The sequence below is a fragment of the Hemiscyllium ocellatum genome, chromosome 17 (genome assembly GCF_020745735.1).
Source record: "Hemiscyllium ocellatum isolate sHemOce1 chromosome 17, sHemOce1.pat.X.cur, whole genome shotgun sequence".
NCBI lineage: Eukaryota > Metazoa > Chordata > Chondrichthyes > Orectolobiformes > Hemiscylliidae > Hemiscyllium > Hemiscyllium ocellatum.
Window position 1 is genome coordinate 50,416,886 of NC_083417.1, and position 20,533 is coordinate 50,437,418.

The following is a 20,533-nucleotide window of genomic DNA, read 5'->3' on the forward strand; positions in this document are numbered from 1 at the left end:
TGTCAGGTATAGACAGGATAGATCGAGTAAATCCTTAGATGAGTATAAAGACAGTAGGAGAATACTGAAGAGGGGAATCAGGAGGTCAAAAAGGGGACCTGAGATAGCTTTGACAAATAGAATTAAGGAGAATCCAAAGAGTTTTTACAAATATATTAAGGACAAAAGGGTAACTAGGGAGAGAATAGGATCCCTCAAAAATCAGCAAGGTGGCCTTTGTGTGGAGCCGCAGAAAATGGGGGAGATACTAAATGTGTATTTTGCGGTAGATGTAATCTATATGGACTTCAGTAAGCCGTTCGACAATGGGACACTGATTAGCAAGGTTAGATCTCATGGAATACAGGGAGAACTAGCCATTTAGATACAGAACTGGCTCAAAAGTAGAAGACAGAGGGTGATGGTGGAGGGTTGTTTTTCAGACTGGAGGCCTGTGACCAGTGGAGTGCCACAAGAATCGGTGCTGGGTCCTCTACGTTTTGTTATTTACATAAATGATTTAGATGTGAGCATAAGAGGTACAGTTAGTAAGTTTGCAAATGACACCAAAATTGGAGGTGTAGTGGACAGAGAAAAGGGTTACCTCAGATTACAACAGATTTGGGCCAATGGGCTGAGAAGTGGCAGATGGAGTTTAATTCAGATAAATGCGAGGTGCTGCATTTTGGGAAAGCAAATCTTAGCAGGACTTATACACTTAATGGTAAGGTCCTAGGGAGTGATACTGAACAAAGAGACTTTGGAATGCAGATTCATAGCTCCTTGAAAATGGAGTCGCAGGTAGATAGGATAGTGAAGAAGGTGTTTGCTGTGCTTTCATTTATTGGTCAGAGTATTGAGTACAGGAGTTGGGAGGTCGTGTTGTGGCTGTACAAGACATTGGTTACGCCACTGTTGGAATGTTGCATGCAATTCTGGTCTCCTTCCTATCAGAGAGATGTTGTGAAACTTGAAAGGGCTCAGAAAAGATTTACAAGGATGTTGCTAGAGTTGGAGAATTTGAACTATAGGGATAGGCTGAACAGGCTGGGGCTGTTTTCCCTGGAGCGTCGGAGGCTGAGGGGTGACCTTTGAGGTTTACAAAATTTATGAGGGGCATGGATACGGTAAATAGGCAAAGTCTTTTCCATGGGGTCGGGGAGTCCAGAACTAGAGGGCATAGGTTTAGGGTGAGAGGGGAAAGATATAAAAAATAACTTTGGGGCAATTCTTTCACACAGAGAGTGGTGCGTGTATGGAATAAGCTGCCAGAGGAAGTGGTGGAGGCTGGTACAATTACAGCATTTAAGAGGCATTTGAATGGGTAAATGCATAGGAAGGGTTTGGAGGGATATGGGCCGGGTGCTGACAGGTGGGACTAGATTGGGTTGGGATATCTGGTCGGCATGGACGGGTTGGACTGAAGGTTCTGTTTCCGTGCTGTACATCTCTATGACTCTGCTCAAAATAACTGGACTTCACCTGATGGAGCGGCCTGTGAAGAAAAACTCCTTTCACCATCAAACAATTCCAATAAGCAATGATCAGCAGCAAAAATCCTAGAGGCCGCAGGAGTAAGGAGAGGGTTAATCCTGTTGTTTGGCTGTCTGAGGAGAATGTCAGTTATTTGGCAGAATGCCTCAATCCCTGAACTTACAACTTCCAAGCTGCCTCTTGCAAGTTTGTGTCATGGTGAGAAAGGCCATCCTGTCAGAACAGTTGTACATGTCTCAAATACTTTGCACGCTATCCTCAAGTTAACTGTGATGGAAAAGAGAGCTATGTCAATCTCATTGGAAATGTGGCTTTGCAAAGAGGATGTGAATGAGTTCAGCCCAGGCAGATCAGTGACTCTGTGGTGGTTGAGCTGTTACCAGGGACACACACTGTGACATATATCAATTGTGCCTGGTGCTGCATCAACATAGTAAATCACTGTTTGGTCTGCTCAAGACTGGCTGGTCTTTCAGCACAAAGTGTTAGCTTTCACCAAAGTACATTCTAAGGGCTACATGATGAGGGACATACTAAAGTTTGCAGCAAACCCTGCTTAGATGCAATTGGACAAGGTTAGTGTCTAAGGGTTTTCAGCCATAGTACAGAGTGTGATGTGAAAGTCTGGACCCTTCAGGTTGTGTACCTGATGAGGAATGTATGTTGTGCATTTAAGTATTCTGATATTACATCGAGGCTCCCGTGGTGCATAAAGAATTTATTGACATTCATCTTTCTAAAATTTAAATTTGAAATGTTTTGCCTTCAGCCTTTATGTCTAACATAGAATGTATCCTCCAAATATTAAGGAGAAAGTGAGGACTGCAGATTCTGGAGATCAGAGCTGAAAATGTGTTGCTGGAAAAGCGCTTTTCCTCCAAATATTAAGGCTGATACAATTGTTTTGAGTTACCTAAACGTGGAACATGATGTATGGAGACACATTGAATTTTGTAATTCAATATAATTTTTAAGTGGAAATGGTTTGTTGTGGTTCTGTTCGCCGAGCTGGAAGTTTTTGCTGCAAACGTTTCGTTCCCTGGCTAGGGAACATCATCAGTGCTATTGGAGCCTCCTGTGAAGCACTGAACATCAAAGCAGCGCTTCACAGGAGGCTCCAGTAGCACTGATGATGTTCCCTAGCCAGGGAACGAAATGTTTGCAGCAAAAACTTCCAGCTCGGCGAACAGAACCACAACAACGGACACCCGAGCTACAAATCTTCAACCGGAAATGGTTTGTAATGTACTTTTATGAATTTTATAAATGAATGTATTTTGGGAAAACAGAAAACCTTTTAAATTGGCACCAGTTGTACTATCTACACAACAATGATCTGATCCTTGGATGCTGTCTGACCTGCTGCGCTTTTCCAGCAACACATTTTCAGCTCTGATTATCTTACCTCTACTTTGTCAAGAAAACGAATCAGAGTTTTAAACAATCTTCTCACAAAGGACGCGAGTGACTTTCAGAAATGTTGTGATCTAACCCCTCTTGGCCCTGAAAGATGCTTATTGTGTAGGTAGAGTATGATTAGATCCAGAGGACCTGAGTGGAGCAAAGTTAATGCCTGCTATGCTCAAGACAAACCAATTTCACAGATACCTCCTAAAAGTGGTAAAGGCCACTTATGTGGATCTGGAAAGGTTTGAAGACTTATTTCAAGTGGTAGCTATGCAAGTTCAAGTCTGAAATATGTTAGACATCCTTAAGGCACAGAATCTTCCATCTTAGAATTGCACTGCAACGCACCCATTTTACATACATTTAAAAAATGCAAAAAGGTCTGGTTTTTCTCTGATGTTTTAGAGAACAATTTGTCCATTAAGTGAAAATAAGTGGTTGGATAGTATACTATTTGTGGTCTGTATCTAAAGTGGATTCACAAAAGGTGCTTGGCTTGCTGAAATCTCTACACAAAATTGTGCATCTGGTCATGTTTCTGCTCATAAACAACATGACTTTTGTACATGGAAAGTGCATCTAAAACAATCAAATGCAACTAGTTAATACAAGATGCTCTTGTTATTTCTACACCAAAAGATGATATTGCATCTTGTAGATACTCTACACAATATTGTATGCTGACAAAACTTTGAGATTTATAAATGCAGGAAGATGTATCTGCTACTAATGACAAGGTTAAAGATTGAAGCTGGCCAAATCGTGTTCTTATGCAGGGCAATATTAATCACATGCAGTACAAGAGAGACCATGTTTTCTGTCCTTTTTGTGACATTGATTAAGAAAGCTATTGGCCAAGGCAAATGGAATCAGTCGCCTATTTTTCTTCAAAATAATCCACGAGATTTTCTGCATTTCCCTGATTGGGCAAACAGGCCCTTGGGTTTGACATTTCATTTGAAAAATGAAACCTCTAACAGTGTACTTCTCCCTAAGTACTACACTGGAATGTCAACCTAGATTTATACTTCAGTAGGACTTGAGCCTGGAGCCTTCTGATTGAGAGGGGAGCTACCATCTCAGCTGTAGTTTAGATGATTGTGTTATGGGTTTTTAATTTTTAAAACCACAAAAGCCACAATTACTCTTGACTATTAGGCTAGAGGCATGGAGCAGATTAAATCGTACTGCATTGCACAAAGGTGGTGCACAAAATCCATGTTTGACTCCTGTGATCCCTCTGGCCTGTTGTCATGTATCCACAAGGATATCGCTGAATTTATATTGGGTAATGGCCCATAGAAAATCAAAAGGTGAGTCATCCAGAATCACTTCCAGCAGACTTGTCAGAGGGCTTGAACTCAATCATGTACGTGTTTCCCTTTTTGAATTGGATACGTGGGCAGGAATACAGTGAACATAGGAAAAAGGGGAGGATTGGTTTTCTTAAATGAGAATTTGTGTGTATTTGGCACAATAGCTATGTTGTTCAAAACCCTTTTCCTTTTTTTGTAATATCAGTCTAATACATGACAATAATCAGATGGAATTGTGACAAAAATACCATAAGCAAGAGTTGCACATCCATCCTGTGTTCTTGGTATTTCAGTGAATAAAATGTGCAAAGGCACTTCATTAGTCATTAGGCACAAAACAAAAATGGCACCAAGACATATGAGGGTATGTTATTTTCAGATGACTCAAAATTTGGATAAAAAAGTCAGATTTAAGGAGTGTCTTAAAGGAGAAATGTAGAGAAATACTAAGAACAAAGCACAACCCATTAACATCTGAAACAGTTCTTCTCAAGAGAGTTTTCTTCTAATGCGAAGTGATTAGAAGAGGTATTTAAATTATTGCACTGCTCACAATTTAGCAGGATATCGATGATGATATCTTGTTTGGTCAGCAAGGTAATGTATAAACAAGCTCATGTACGTGAACAGAAATAATTGTGCTTGGTTATTTTCAAACTTTGCATCTCATTCTGTAAATCAGAGATGAATTATTCAAGTCCTCCATTATTTTAAGATGTATAGGTTGATTTACCTCCACCTTTCATCACTCTGCCAAATAGCAAGGTTATTACAAGCCTTTATCCTGTAGCCCAGCGAGATAATTCCTTGAACATGGCTTGGCTGTCCAATAACCTTGGGAGAAAGTGAAGATTGCAGATGCTGAAGATCAGAGTCAAAAAGTGTGGTGCTGGAAAAGCACAGCCAGTCAGGCAGCATCTGAGGAGCAGGAGAGTCGATGTTTCGAGCATAAGCTCTTCATCAGGAATGTCCCTGAGCAGCTGTGCTTTTCTAGCTCCACACTGTTCAATGACCTTGGACTGTATTCAATAACCAATTAAAATGATGGAAACAATGTAGAGTGTAACTGTATGAATAATGTTAAGAGCAGGAGAAATTGTTTTGCTTAGCGATAGTCCTAAATTTGGAAATGGTTTCTTGAGATTCAAGCGACAGGGATTGTTAACGTCTTCAAAGGGGATCTCCATTTCACTGGATGAAATATCCTTCAGTTGCTCCTTCACCTGTTTGAAACACAGAATTTTGTTAGCTATTTAAAGTTATATTTTTGAGCGCTATCCTTGAAGCTATTTAAAATGTTTAAATGTTGCTTGTCCATTTGAACTGAACCCACATGATGACCATTTTCTCTGTAAATGGCCACTTCTGGCAAAACTGCAGCAGAGCTCCAGTGTTTGCACTTTCACTCCTGAGTCTGAGAAGCAGGAGTTAAGTTCCAATTCAAAACTTAAAGGGAAAGTACATCACTCGGAAACTGTCATGCTAAGCATGTTCTTCTTTCAGACAAGATGTTAAACTGCTGCTTTATTGATTGAATACAATATCCTATGACACTATTCTAAAAGGGACTGTGGAAAGTTCCTTAGACAACTTTTAGATATTTTTTAACATTACGTTCAGACATGTTATAACATACCTCTGGAACACATGGGACTTGAACCAGATGTATGGCCATTACCACGATGCTACAAGAGCTTTCTTGAGCAACTTTTATATTCATTTGATGCAACTTAAATGGAACAGATAATCTCATCATTTATTTCATTGCTAACTGATGTATTTGTCCACATTGCAACAGTAAGTATATTTCAAAGTACTGCATTAATTGTGGAGCACTTCATGATGTGAAAGATGCAATTCTGGTCTCCCTCCTATCGGAATTACATTGTGAAACTTGAAAGTTTCAGAAAAGATTCACAAGGATGTTGCCAGAGTTGGAAGGTTTGAGCTAAAAGGAGAGGCCGAATAGGCTGGGGCTGTTTTCCTGAAGCATCAGAAGCTGAGGGGTGATCTTATAGCGGTTTATAAAGTCATGAGGGGCATGCATTAGAGCAGGAGGCATTGTTTCATTTAGCGATAATCCTAAATTTGGGGGAGTCTAGAACTAGAGGGCATAGGTGTAGGGGAGAAGGGAAAGATATAAAAGGGACCTAAGAGGCAACTTTTTCACACACAGAGTGGTGCGTGAAAGAATGAGCTGCCAGAGGAAGTGATGGAAGCTGGCAGAATTACAACATTTAAAAGGCATCTGGATGGGTTTATGAATAGGAAAGGTTTAGAGGGATATGGGCCAAGTGCTGGCAAATGGGACTAGATTAATTTAGGAATCTGGTTGGCATGGACAAGTTGGACCAAAGGGTCTGTTTCTGTTCTGGAAATCTCTAGGACTGTCTGTGTTCATTTTTCTTTAAATGTTTCAAGCTGCTGTCTTGCCCATTAAATGTATATGACAGGAATTAATATCAGTAAATTTGATTGTATTGTCATTTTTCCCATTATAAAGATGAGGAACATTGATGCAAAGGAGTGAAGCTCATACCTTTCAAAGCCAACAACAGATCAGACAAAACACTGTGGATGCTGGAAATACTCAGCAAGTCAGGCAGAATCTTTGGAGAGGAAGGCTGTTGGTTTTCCAGGTCTGTGAGGTTTTCTTAGAATGCACCCTACCCTGGGCTTCAGAAAAGCCCTGTTATGCAATGCAAATTATGATATTTCTACTTCCACACAAACCAGATATTCAGCAGACATTTGGGCAAGTTTTTTTCAAAAGTCAAACAATGTGACAGAAACTGGATCGATGTCCCTGCAATTCACTGCATCCTTTAAAACATGTTTCGGAGGTTCAGAACTGATGTGAACATCGCTCTCCAAACATTGTTGCCATGACTACAAGTTCAAAATTGATTTTTAAAGTAGGGGAATAGAGTATAATCTACATGGATTACAATCATAAACCATTTAATAATCAGGTCTGTGTCACCTAATTACAAGGTAAAGTTGCTGATGAATTATTGATATCTGATGCACAGCACAAGTTTTCTTTGTGCCTACAGACATTTCAGAGAAGACATTTTTGATTTTAATTCCAAAGATTAATTGAGCCTGTCAGATACAACAAAAAGAGAAAAGACAACCATGACTGAGTCTTTTTTTGAGGATGTAACCAAAATGACTGAGGGCAGAGCAGGAGACATTGTCTACATGGACTTTATGAACGGCTCTGACAAGGCTTCACATAGTTAGTAATGTTAAATCACAATGGATTCGGGGACAGCCTTACCAACTGGATACAAAATTGACTTGGAAACAGAGGGTGGAGGGTTGTTTCTCAGCCTGGAGGCCTGTGACCAGCGGTGCTCCACAGGGATCCGGCTGGATTCACTGTTGTTTGTCATTTAATTAAACTATTTCGATGAGAATTTAAGAGGCACAGATGGCACCAAACTTGATGGTACAGTCGACAGTGAAGGTGATGTAAAATTACAAAAGGATCTTGATGCATTGGACCAATGGGCTCAGGAGTAGCAGATGGAATTTAATTTGGATAAATGCGAAGCATTGCATTTTGGTAAAACAAATAAGGGCAGGACTTATATAGTTAACGATAGAGTCATAGATAGTATTGATGAACAGAGAGACCTAGGAGTTCAGGTTCAAAGTTCTTTGAAAGTTGAGTCACAGGAGTTCAGGGTGGTAAAGAAGGCATTTGAGCATGCTTGCCTTCATTGCTCAGACCTATGAGTATAGAAGATTGGATGTCATGTTAGGAGAGTATTGTGTACTATTCTAGTCGCCCCGCTACAGGAAGAATATAATTGGAAAGGGTTCGGAATAGATTTATCAAGATGCTGCTGGGAGTGGAAAGTTTGAGTTATAAGGAAAGGCTGGAGAGGCTGGAACTTTTCTCCCTAGAGCATGGGGGGGTTGAGGGTTGACCTTATAGATGTTTATAAAATCATGAGTGCATTGATAAGGTAAATAGCAAACGTCTTTTTCCTAAGGTGGGAAGTTCACAACTAGAGGGCATAGGTTTACAATGAGAGGAGAAAGTCTTAAGAGACCTGAGAGGCAACTGTTTCACACAGAGGGTGGTTGGTACATGGAGTGAACTGTCAAAGGAAGTGGCACATGTAGGTACAGTTACAACATTTAAAAAACATTTGGACAGTTACATGAACAGGAAAGGTTTACAGGGATAAGGACCAAATGCAGGCAAGTGGGATTAGTTTAGTTTGAGAAACCTGGTCAGCATGGACGAGTTGGACCGAAGGATCTGTTTTCCATGCTGTAGTGACTTTATAACTCTATGACCTGAAATTATATATAAATAGGACTTCCACAAGCACAATATCACTCTCGTTTTTTTTACTGCCTTGTTTAGACTGCCTTGTTTAATTAAAATTGCAGTCTTATTGTTTAGAACACCATCAGGCTGTAATTTGGAAAATCAAGCCTCAATCCAAAGCCCGAAAGAACAAGATGCCAGGAACCAATGTCAGGAATAGCTCAGATGTGTTTGAATGAAAGTCAATGAATGCATAAGGAAAAAAAAACATATCCTGATGGGTTTAGATGAATAGGGGCAGGGAAAGACTTGGATGGAGCATCAACATGGATATACAGTGTTTTGACCGCAAAATGGCTGTCTAGTGTGTTGTTACATTTCCCAGGAGTTTTGAGCACAGTTGCACAGATTTATACAAAGAATGTTCTGTGTCCCCATACATACTAATTCCTGTTTAAGAATGTCAGTGTTTAATGGAAGAACAGTTTGTAGAAAAGCTTCCAGCTACTCATTTACTACAACAGTTATGGTTCCAGAAGATCATTGTCATCAGTGGCGGTCCCTTGCAGACGAGAATCACCCTCTTCCACTCTCAGATGGCTGTACAGTGTGATGAGGTTTCTGCAGATGCTATTTGACTTGGGGCAGAAGGTGATCATGGGAAGAGGGTGAATGGGGCATTGGTGTGGCAGTGTGATCCTTTCACTTGGTTTCTGCTTTTTCCCAATAGCAAGCCTCGAGGTTCTCGCTGCCTTCCTGAATTTGGGAGGGTCTTGGGCCATTGATTCCCAGGTATTGGTGGGAATGTCGCACTTCACCAGTGAGGCCTTGAGGGTGTTACTGAAGCATTTTTTCTGTCCACCTGGGGCTCACCTGCCATTTCGGAGCTGGGAGTAGAGCACCTGCTTGGGGAGTCTCGTATCAGTCATATGGACAACATGCCCAGCCCATCGTAGCCAATCAAGGGGCATCAGTACCTCAATGCTGGCCAGGTGAAGGATGCTGGCGTTGGGGTGTCTTTCTTCCCAGTGGATTTGCAGGATCTTATATGAGCAACATTTTGCGTCCTCCTCCAGTGCCCTGAGGTGTCTGCTATAGGTAGTCCACGTCTCAGCTGTATAGGAGGGCAGGAACCTTCGCAGCACTGTTAACCAGGACCTTGATGTTATCGTTCTTGACCATCCATTTCCTCAGGTGACCGAAGGCTGTGCTAGCAACTGGACGTGGTGCTGGACCTATTCATCAATAGCTGCTTTGACCGACAGGAAACTCCCATGGTACTGGAAGTGGTCAATGTTCTCGAAGGCCTCCCCATGGACCTTGATGATCAGGCATGCTCTCATATGCCTCTGTAAAGGTGCTGCTGATAGCCTGGAATACATCCTCAGAGACTGCGCATACACAAGCACCATCTGTGTACTGCAGCTCAGTGACACTGATTGGGACAACTTCCATTTTGGCTTGAAGACAGGTTGAATAATTTCCCATCAGTTCTGTAAGTTAGCTCCACTCCAGTGGGGCGCTTGTTAGCAATGAAGCATTGCAGTGAGGTAGATCATGAACAGTGTTGGGGTAATGACAGTCCTGCTTGACACTGGCCGGAATGGGTCGGTGGGAGAGCCATTTGTTGTTACCATGACTTCTATGTCATCATGGAGCAGACGAAGGCTGGTGACAAACTTCATGGTCCAGCCAAAGCAGAGAAGGATGCTCTATAACACTTCCTGGCTGATGGAGTCAAAAGCGTTTGACAAGCAAACACATACAAGGGTAGGTTATTTTCTCTGCATTTCTCCTACAGCTGTTGCACAGTGAAAACCATCTCTGTTCTGCCCCTCTGTGGCCAAAAGCCACACTGCAATTCCAGGATGAGATTTCTCAGCCACAGGGAGGAGACGGGTTGAGGAGGAACTTGGTGATGACTTTTCCAATGGATGACAATAAGAGATTTCCCCTGTAGTCACCACCGTCAGATTTGTTCCCTGTTTTGAAAATGCTGACGACTGTGGCATCGTGGATCTCTACTGGGATGTTCTCCTCCTTCCACATAAGGCAGACAAGGGGATAGCTGCAGCAGGAGCTCTTTACTTCTGTGTTTCAATAGCTCAGCAGGGATACTGCCCAGCAGCCTTGTTGTTTTTGAGCTGGTGAACGGCCTTCTCTATTTCAGGCAAGGCTTGGGTGTTGCTGCAGAATGCATTCAAGGGTGCTCGGATCAGTGGCAGAGCGTCTGGTTGAGGAAGTGTCTGAGATGCTCCCCTAACATTGTTTGAAGACTTCTTTACCTTTGATAAGTGTCACTCCGTTCTTGGCCAGCAGTAGGTTGGGGTTTTGAATGTTTGGTTCATAGGTGGTGTTGACAACCCAGAAAAAACCCTGCACATCATGGCTGTTGGCCATTCTTTGGGCCTGCAGTGCTTTCTCCACCCATCATCTGTTCTTTCTGTGCAGGTCAGTTGTTGGACCTCACCAGTGAGCCTGCCTTTTCTCTTCTGAGTGCAGTTGCTGTTATACACTCCAAATGCTTCTGGCTTATCAATACTTGGATCTCCTGATCATTCTCATCAAACTAATTTTGGTTAATTTAATTTAAGTGACCGACGGAGTTTTTGCAGGCATTGATGGTGCAGCCTTGAGGATGGACCAGAGACTGTTGGGATCCCGCAACTCAGTGTTACCGAGGGTTGCTAGGTTTGTGGAGAGGAGCCTGTTGTATGAGGCTATCTTGTCCAGGTCTCTCAGAGCCACAGTGTTGAACTTCTTGCAGCAGTGCTTCTGTTGTCTCCACTGCAGCGGTGCTGCATTTATATTGATCCTGGCTCTGACAATGATGTAGTCAAGGAGGTGCCAGTGTTTGGAGCACGGTTGCTGTCACGTTGCCTTGTTTTTCTCCCTTTGGCAGATCAGTGTGGTGGTGATGAGGAAATAACGTTGCAGCATTTGGTCAGGAGAAGGATGTTGTTGCAGTTTTGCTTTCCTGCTACCTCTTTCCCTGATTACATCATCCCAGAGATCTGCACCATTTGGGGCGGCACGGTGGCACAGTGGTTAGCACTGCTGCCTCACAGCGCCTGTAGACCCGGGTTCAATTCCCGACTCAGGCGACTGACTGTGTGGAGTTTGCACGTTCTCCCCGTGTCTGCGTGGGTTTCCTCCGGGTGCTCCGGTTTCCTCCCACAGTCCAAAGATGTGCGGGTCAGGTGAATTGGCCATTCTAAATTGCCCGTAGTGTTAGGTAAGGGGTAAATGTATGGGTGGGTTGCGCTTCGGCGGGTCGGTGTGGACTTGTTGGGCCGAAGGGCCTGTTTCCACACTGTAAGTCTAATCTAATCTTCCAGAAGATACCAATCAGTGGATGCATATATTAACTGCAGGAAGTGCTAACTGCTACCATTTTCTGGTACAAATTTCAAAGCAATACTTCCACTTTCTTTCAAAATAACCCAGCATTAATTATCAAACATATTACTTCGTAAATTTCAATTATGTTGCATGTATGTTTCAGCTAAAACAAACTATGTATAACTGTTCATATGGTAGTAAAAAATGAGGTCTGCAGATGCTGGAGATCACAGCTGCAAATGTGTTGCTGGTCAAAGCACAGCAGGTTAGGCAGCATCTCAGGAATAGAGAATTCGACGTTTCGAGCATAAGCCCTTCATCAGGAATAAGAGAGAGAGAGCCAAGCAGGCTGAGATAAAAGGTAGGGAGGAGGGACTAGGGGGAGGGGCGATGGAGGTGGGATAGGTGGAAGGAGGTCAAGGTGAGGGTGATAGGCCGGAGTGGGGTGGGGGCGGAGAGGTCAGGAAGAGGATTGCAGGTTAGGAGGGCGGTGCTGAGTTGAGGGAACCGACTGAGACAAGGTGGGGGGAGGGGAAATGAGGAAGCTGGAGAAATCTGAATTCATACCTTGTGGTTGGAGGGTTCCCAGGCGGAAGATGAGGCGCTCCTCCTCCAGCCGTCGTGTAGTTGTGTTCTGCCGGTGGAGGAGTCCAAGGACCTGCAGGTCCTTGGACTCCTCCACCGGCAGAACACAACTACACGACGGCTGGAGGAGGAGCGCCTCATCTTCCGCCTGGGAACCCTCCAACCACAAGGTATGAATTCAGATTTCTCCAGCTTCCTCATTTCCCCTCCCCCCACCTTGTCTCAGTCGGTTCCCTCAACTCAGCACCGCCCTCCTAACCTGCAATCCTCTTCCTGACCTCTCCGCCCCCACCCCACTCCGGCCTATCACCCTCACCTTGACCTCCTTTCACCTATCCCACCTCCATCGCCCCTCCCCCTAGTCCCTCCTCCCTACCTTTTATCTCAGCCTGCTTGGCTCTCTCTCTCTCATTCCTGATGAAGGGCTTATGCTCGAAACGTCGAATTCTCTATTCCTGAGATGCTGCCTAACCTGCTGTGCTTTGACCAGCAACACATTTGTAACTATTCATATGCAACACTTTAAATGAAGGAATTAATGGTATGCTGATGCTGACCATAGCCCATCTTTCTCTGTGTGACTTGCATTTTATTTTTAACTATTGAATTGCAATACTAATTTTGCATTAGTTTCACAACAACCTCTCAAGACCAACATAAGCAATTAACTAGTTATCTCAGGACTTCAATCCCTGTGAATCGGATCATATTGCTGAATAAACACCCCATTTGTGTGACTGGAGCTGTGCTGAAATATGGGTTCACACTAACCAGTTTCTGCTAATGTACTTCTGGATTCAAGCCACCCCATCTTTGGGATGGTGGTCACATTTTAAAAAAAAGGGAATGAATAGCAATGAAGTCACCCTGACCACTCTCAGTCTTCAGTGTCAATCAGATGTTGTCCTTGGTCAAAGAATGTTCTGTATTTTATGATTTAAGGGAGCTGGTGTTGGACTGGGGTGGACAAAGCTAAAAGCCACACAACGCCAGGTGATAGTCCAACAGGTTTATTTGGAACCCCTAGCTTTCGGAGCTCTGCTCCTTCATCGGATGGTTGATGAAGAGGCAAAGCTCTGAAAGCTAGCACTTACAAATAAACCTGTTAGACTATAACTTGGTGCTGTGTGGTTTTTAAACTGTATTTTGTAGGTCTGCTCTAGTGGGGGTTTGTTTATTTTTGTCATTCTTCTGTAGGGTCATAGAGTCATAGATATGCACAGCAGGGAAACAGACACATTGGTCCAACTTGTCCATGCCTACCTGATATCCCAACCCAACCTAGTCCCACCTGCCAGCACCTGGCCCATATCCCTCCAAACCCTTCATATTCATATACCCATCCAAATGCCTCTCAAATGTTGCAAATATACCAGCCTCCACCATTTCCTCTGGCAGCTCATTCCATACATGTACCACTCTCTGTGTGAAAAGGTTGCCCCTTAGTTCTCTTTAATACCTTTCTCCTCTCATCCTAAACCTATGATCTTTAGTTCTGGACTCCCCCACCCTAGGGAAAATACTTTGTCTATTTATCCACTCTATGCCCCCCATGATTTTATAAGCCTCTATAAGGTCACCCGATAAGGTACTTAGAATTGGAATGAAATTATCTCTCAGACTTAGACTCAAACATCCATTACTTGTTAACTAAATTGATTTGCTAAAGTGTAACCATGCAGTAGTTACTGATCAGGGCTCAAAAAGTCCACAAACATAGCACAGGAAGCCAAAGGATTCCCTGCATGTTATAATGGAAAAATAACACAGGAACAGGATTAGACTAATTAGCCTCCAAATGTGTTCCCCATTATTTCAGACCATGTTTCATCACATCAATCACCCTCCAGCCAGGATTCTATTTCCTGTGGCATTATCCTGTCCCTCACTTAACAATCCTATTATCATCCCACGCTTCTTCCTTTTATTAATGTGCCTGCAAAATATTTTGCTATTTTCTGTTCCTTAATCATTTAATTTCAGAGCTCATATTTTCCCTCATAATTGTTTTGTTCCTAACCTTTTCACATTCTCTTCTCTTGTACATTCTTTTCCTGCCTATGTATTTAATACTTGCCTTTTTTTCTTATACTCTACTCAATTGTGTTTATCATCCCTGAAATGTCATTACTCTTTAGCCTTTTCTCTGAATAGTGTTAATATGTTTCCTGCAATATAATGTTTTCCATTGTTGTTCTACGTGACTGTTTGCCAATATAGTTGCTCATTTTATTTTCCCAATTGTTACATTCACCTGACAAAATTGGTTTTTTCTTAGATCCATTCCTTAGGTTGTCATTAGACTTACATTCTTTCCTCTTTTTGTCCTAAAGTGCTATTTCCTACTAGTCTTACAAATGTTTCCTACTTTTATTTCTCTTGTCTGCTCTAGATTTTTCCTGGTACCTAATACTAGGTATTTTCCTAGTACGAGCTGCAATGAGAATCTTCTTTAAATGGGTTTTTACATCTTGGGCAAAAAAGGAGACATGTTCACAGGGTAGGAACTCCATTCCCCATACATCTTTCAATTTTATAGCCAACCCCATATCTGGGCTTTGTTTAATGTCCCATTTGAAACATGTCATCTCTGACAGTACAACATTCCTTTAATGTTGCATTAAGTACTAATCTGTTACATGTACATTTTCTCCTTTAGTCAAATGCATCTTGGTGGTAAACACTTTGAATACGGCACTTTGAATTTGCACAGAATATTCAACATGGAAGCAAGCCATTTGGCCCAATAAATCTAAGATGGTCTTTATACTTCACACAATTCACCTTCTATTTCTATCTGCACCATCTCACTCTTTCATTATACCTTTCTATTCACATCTCTCAAGAAATGCTCTAGTTTTCATTTGAAAGCATATAATAAACTTCAATTTGCTACTAGGTTTATTCATAACTATATAATGATTATCCACACTCTTATTTTAATTCCTTCAATACCAGATGCTAGATATGTATATTTGAATAGTTCTCAACTGGCTTGAGTCAGGAGAACATTATAGAGTCATAGAGTTATATGGCATGGAAACCGACCCTTTAGTCTAACTTCTCAATGCTGACCAGGTATCCTAAATAAATCTAGTCTCATTTGTCAGCATTGACCACATCCCTCTAAACATTCCCTATTCAAATACCTATGCAAATAGTTTTTAAATGTTATAATTGTACCAGTCTCTACCACTTCCTCTGGCAGCTCAATCTATACATGTACCACTCACTGTGTGAAAAAGTTGCCTCTCTGGTCCCTTTTAAATCTTTCCCCTCTCATCTTAAACTTATGCCCTGTAGTTTTGGACTCCTCTATCCTAGGAAAAAAACTGTTCCTTCTATCCATGCCCCTCAATATTTTATAAACTTCTATAAGATCATCCCTTAGCCTCCGACATATCAGGGAAAATAGCCCCAGACTCTCCCCATAGCTCAAACTCTCAGACCCTGGCAACATCCTTGTAGATCTTTTCTGAATCATTTCAAGTTTCACAACATCCAGAATATCGAACCAATTAATCTTTATTTTTAATTTGGTTAGGTGGGAAAACTTGGCTTAAACCCATACATTTATTAGGTAACATCCTTGCAAGAACTAATGATTAGGATTGAATCCTGATGCCCTGCTATTTTCCACCCCATCAAATGCATAGAATGTTACTAATTACCAGTTAAAGCATTGGTTTTACTTATTGTTCAATCCACTTATACTTCCACTGTGCTCTAGATTCCAATCTTGAACAGATCATATTTAAAATGTCTTGGGGCAGAAAGCCTGCCGACTGTAACACAGTCTGATAACTGAATCTAGTAAGGCAGCAGAGACAGGCAGAAAATTAGTGTTTGGGAATGTGAGCAGGAAGAGGTATCCAACAATGAATGACACTGTAATACATCCACATGATTGCAGCTATTTGAAATAATAAACAAAGTGTCATTAAAAGTAATTACATTCACAGCATTCAGCAATGTTGTTATATGTGCTGCTTCCTAACTGGTATGGTGTGAGGATGGATCTTACCAGTTTTTTTTTCCTCTTCGTCTTACTGCCCCACTACAGCACTACTGAAAATCTTGACTTGTTGCCTGGAAATCTTCCAGAGATCTGTACCTAAGTAACTCATTTGAGCACATATTTTTCATATTGTACCCTTGAATACGTTAGGAGAAAGTGAGGATTGCAGATGCTGGAGATCAGAGTTGAAAATGCGTTGCTGGAAAAGCGCAGGTCAGGCAGCATCCAAGGAGCAGGAGAATCGACGTTTCGGGCATGAACCCTTCTTCAGGAAGGGCTTTCCTAAAGAAGGGCTCATGTCCAAAACGTCGATTCTCCTGCTCCTTGGATGCTGCCTGACCGGATGCACTTTTCCAGCAACACATTTTCAGCACCACCCTTGAATATTTGCCAAGTATTCAGCTAAAGCGATTTTAATGTCAGCCAACTTGGCCCACTCATTCTGGTCAAAGATATGGTCTTTCCATTAGAGATTGCTGGATAATACTCAGCAGCAGGAATGCCATTTAACTTATAACTTAGTGCCAAAGTATACAGACACAGACCACAATAACCATGAACAAACATAGCACAGATCTGAAATCAAACATGATATTTTCTTAATCCTTATCTTCAACTTCCCACTATCCTAACCAACTAAGCTATTACAGGAACTTGGGGGAAGTGTGTGATTAATACAACTTAAGAGTGTGTTTCGCAAACTACAACAGAAGTAATACACTGCCTTACCCCAGCTTCTGTGATACCTTCTACTCCCTGTAGCCTTTTTATTTTTAATTAAATTGACAACCTCGCCCTTGTGACTGGGAAGTGGTATTATAATAGAGACCTACTTGGACTGATAAGCTTTAACTTCTTACTCCACTGGTAATGAACAAACGTCATTGTTTGAGCTACTCTCATTAATCATATCTTGTGTATTTGGAAACAGTCACTGGTATCTATGCTGGGCAGCTGATATAACTTGTTTGAATACTATGAATAGTGCAGGAAAAGAGTTCAAACCTTTTAACTCACACAGCTTTTCAAGTGCAGATTTCCATTAAAGGCTATGAAATCTGAGAATGGAGAAGAGTTATTTTATAATGATAACATCATTAACAGTGGAAGGGAAACAGTACTATCTAAAGATATAAACGGTCAAACTGGATTCTGTCAGCATAATGCACAGCTCAAGAAAACATTATTTCTTTTAAACTTTGGACATAGCCCTGAGTGTGAGCGTGTGCGCTGAAGTTGGGAAACAGACATATAACTTAAATATGTGTATCCTCAACTGATAAATCCATAAGCGCAATTTAAAACTTCTTTACCCAGAGATTGGTCAGAATGTGGAACACAATACCACAAATGTTTAGCTAACCTGAATAGCATAGACATATTTAAGAGGAAGTTAAACAAAAACACGCTGGAAGCAAATGAAGACTATGTTGACAGAGTTAGGTGGAGAGAGATGGGAGAGAGCTCATGTGAAACTTTTTAAAATTATTCACTCTTGGGATGTGACAGTCACTGGGTGACCAGCATTTATTGCCCATCCCTAATTGTCCTTGAGAAGGTGATGGTTAGCTGTCCTCTTGAGCTGCTGCAGACCATGTGCTGTACGTAGACCCACAATGCCCTTAGGGAGCCAATTCCATGATTTTGATCTAGCAACAGCAAAAGGAATGGTGATACATTTCCAAGTCAGAATGGTGACTAGCTTGGAAGGGAATTTGGTTTTGTTCCCATGCATCTGCCGCACTTCAGCTTCTGGATAGAAATGGTTATGGACTTGGAAAGTTCTGTCAAAGGATCTTTGGTGAATTTCTGCAGCACATCTTATAGTTAGAAGACACTGCTGCCGCTGAGAGTCAGTGTGTAGTCAATGGATGTTGGTAGATGTGGTGACAATCAAGGGGTTGCTTTGTCCTGGATGGTGCCAAACTTCTTGAGTGTTGTTGGAGCTGCATCCATCCAGGAAAGTGGGGAGTAATCCATCATACTCCTGTAGATGCTGGACAAGCTTTGGGGAGTCAGGAGACAAATTACTCACCACAGTATTCCTAGCCTTTGACATGTTCTAGTAACCACTGGTGTTTATGTAGTGAGTCCAGTAGAATTTCTAATAGATAGTAACCCCAAAGATGTTGATAGTCGGGGATTCAGTGATAGTAAAAGCATTGAATGTCAAGGGCTAGATTGACTATCTCCAGAGTAAGACAATGTCTAGCATTTGTGTAGTGTGAATGTTATTTGCCACTTGTCAGCCCTGCCTGAATGTTGTCCCAAATTGTTGCAGGAGAAAATGAGGACTGCAGATACTGGAGATCAGAGCTGAAAATGTGTTGCTGGAAAAGCGCAGCAGGTCAGGCAGCATCCAAGGAACAGGAGAATCAACGTTTTGGGTATAAGCCCGAAGAAGGGCTTATGCCCGAAACGTCGATTCTCTTGTTCCTTGGATGCTGCCTGACCTGCTGCGCTTTTCCACCAATCTTGTTGCATTTGAACTTCCTGATGAAGGGCTCTGGCCCGAAACGTCGAATTTCCTGTTCCTTGGATGCTGCCTAACCTGTTGTGCTTTAACCAGCAACACATTTTCAGCTCTGATCTCCAGCATCTGCAGACCTCACTTTTTACTCGCATTTGAACATAGAATGCTTCAGTATCTGAGAAGTCATAAATGGTGCAGAAGGTACTTGGGCCTAAGATACTAACCTGAGGAACTCCCTCAGAGATGCTCTGGAGCTGAGATGACTGACCTCTGACAACCACAACCATTTTCCTATGTGCCAAGTATGACTCCAACCAGCAGAGAGTTTGCCTCCTCATACCCATTGACAACGGTTTTGCTTAAGTTCCTTGATGTCACACTTGGTCGAATGTGGCCTTAATGTCAGTGGCTATCACTCTCACCTCCCCTCTGGAATTTAGCTCGTTTGTCCAGATTTGAACCATGGCTATAATGAGGTCAGGAGCTGAGTGACCCCGACAGAAACCAAACTGGGCATCACTGAGCAGGTTATTGCTGAGCAGGTGCTGCTTGATAGCACTGTTGATGACACCTTCCATCACTTACTGACGATTGAAAGTAGATTGATGGAGTAGTAATTAGCTGGGTTGGATTTATCCTGCTTTTTGGGCAGTTTGCTATACTATCGGGTAGATGCCAGGGTTGTAGCTGTACTGGAAGAGCTTGGCTAGAGGAGCGGCAAGTTCGGGAGCACAAATCTTCAGTACTATTGCTGAAATGTTGTTAGGGCCTGTAGTTTTTACAATATTCAGTGAGCTTATCTGTTTCTTGATATCACATGAAGTGAATCAAATTGTCAAAAAACTGGAATTTGTAATGCTGGGGATCACTGGAGAAGGCTGAGATGGATCACCCACTCGGCAATTTTGCCTGAAGATTGGTGTGAATGTGTTGGGCTCTTCCATATTCGTGAATATTTGTGGAACTTCCTCCTCCTCCAGTGAATTGTTTGTTCATCACTATTCATGACTGGATGTGGAAGAACAGCAGAGCTTAGACCTGATCTATTGGCTGTGGGATTACTTAGCTCTATCACTTGTTGCTTAGGCTGTTTGGCATGCATCTAGACTTGTTTAATAGCTGCACCAGGGTATGCCTGGTGTTGCTTTAAGCTTGCCCTTCTACACCTTGCATTGAACCAGGGTTGATCCCCTGGCTTGATGGTAATGGTTGAGTGGGGTGGGGTGTGAGATGGTATGCCAGGCCATGAGGTTACAGAGTGTGCTGGAATTGATGGCCTACAGCACTCTATGGATACCTAGGCTTGAGTTGCTTAATCTGTTTAAAGTCTGTCCCATTTAGCACAGTGATAGAGCAACACAACATGATGGTAGTCTCAATGTGCAAAATGACAGTGCAGTGGTCACTCTTACTGACACTGTCATGGACAGATGCATCTGCAGCCAGCAGATTGCTAAAGATATAGAGCGGTTGGATCAAATAGAACTTACTGTACAGAAACAGCCTAAGTTGCTTTTTGTTACTTTCCTTCATTTAGAGAGAAAAATATAAAATGCTCAAGTGTTGAAGATACAATATTTGTTTTCAAAGAGGAAATATCTTGGATTGTTACCTACTTTGACAAGAAAAGG

At 42.1% G+C, this 20,533-nt stretch overlaps 1 protein-coding gene across 3 annotated transcripts in view; it reads right to left on the minus strand.

Moving 5' to 3' along the window:
* Positions 1 to 3,984: 3,984 nt before the first annotated feature.
* Positions 3,985 to 20,533, minus strand: part of dpep2 (dipeptidase 2) — a 61,373-nt gene continuing 44,824 nt past the window's right edge. For all 3 annotated transcript variants that reach the window (XM_060838144.1, XM_060838142.1, XM_060838143.1), the window contains one exon: positions 3,985 to 5,419. In XM_060838144.1, the coding sequence (XP_060694127.1) occupies positions 5,222 to 5,419 (198 nt within the window). In that variant the 3' untranslated portion in view covers positions 3,985 to 5,221. The remainder of the gene's footprint in view (positions 5,420 to 20,533) is intronic.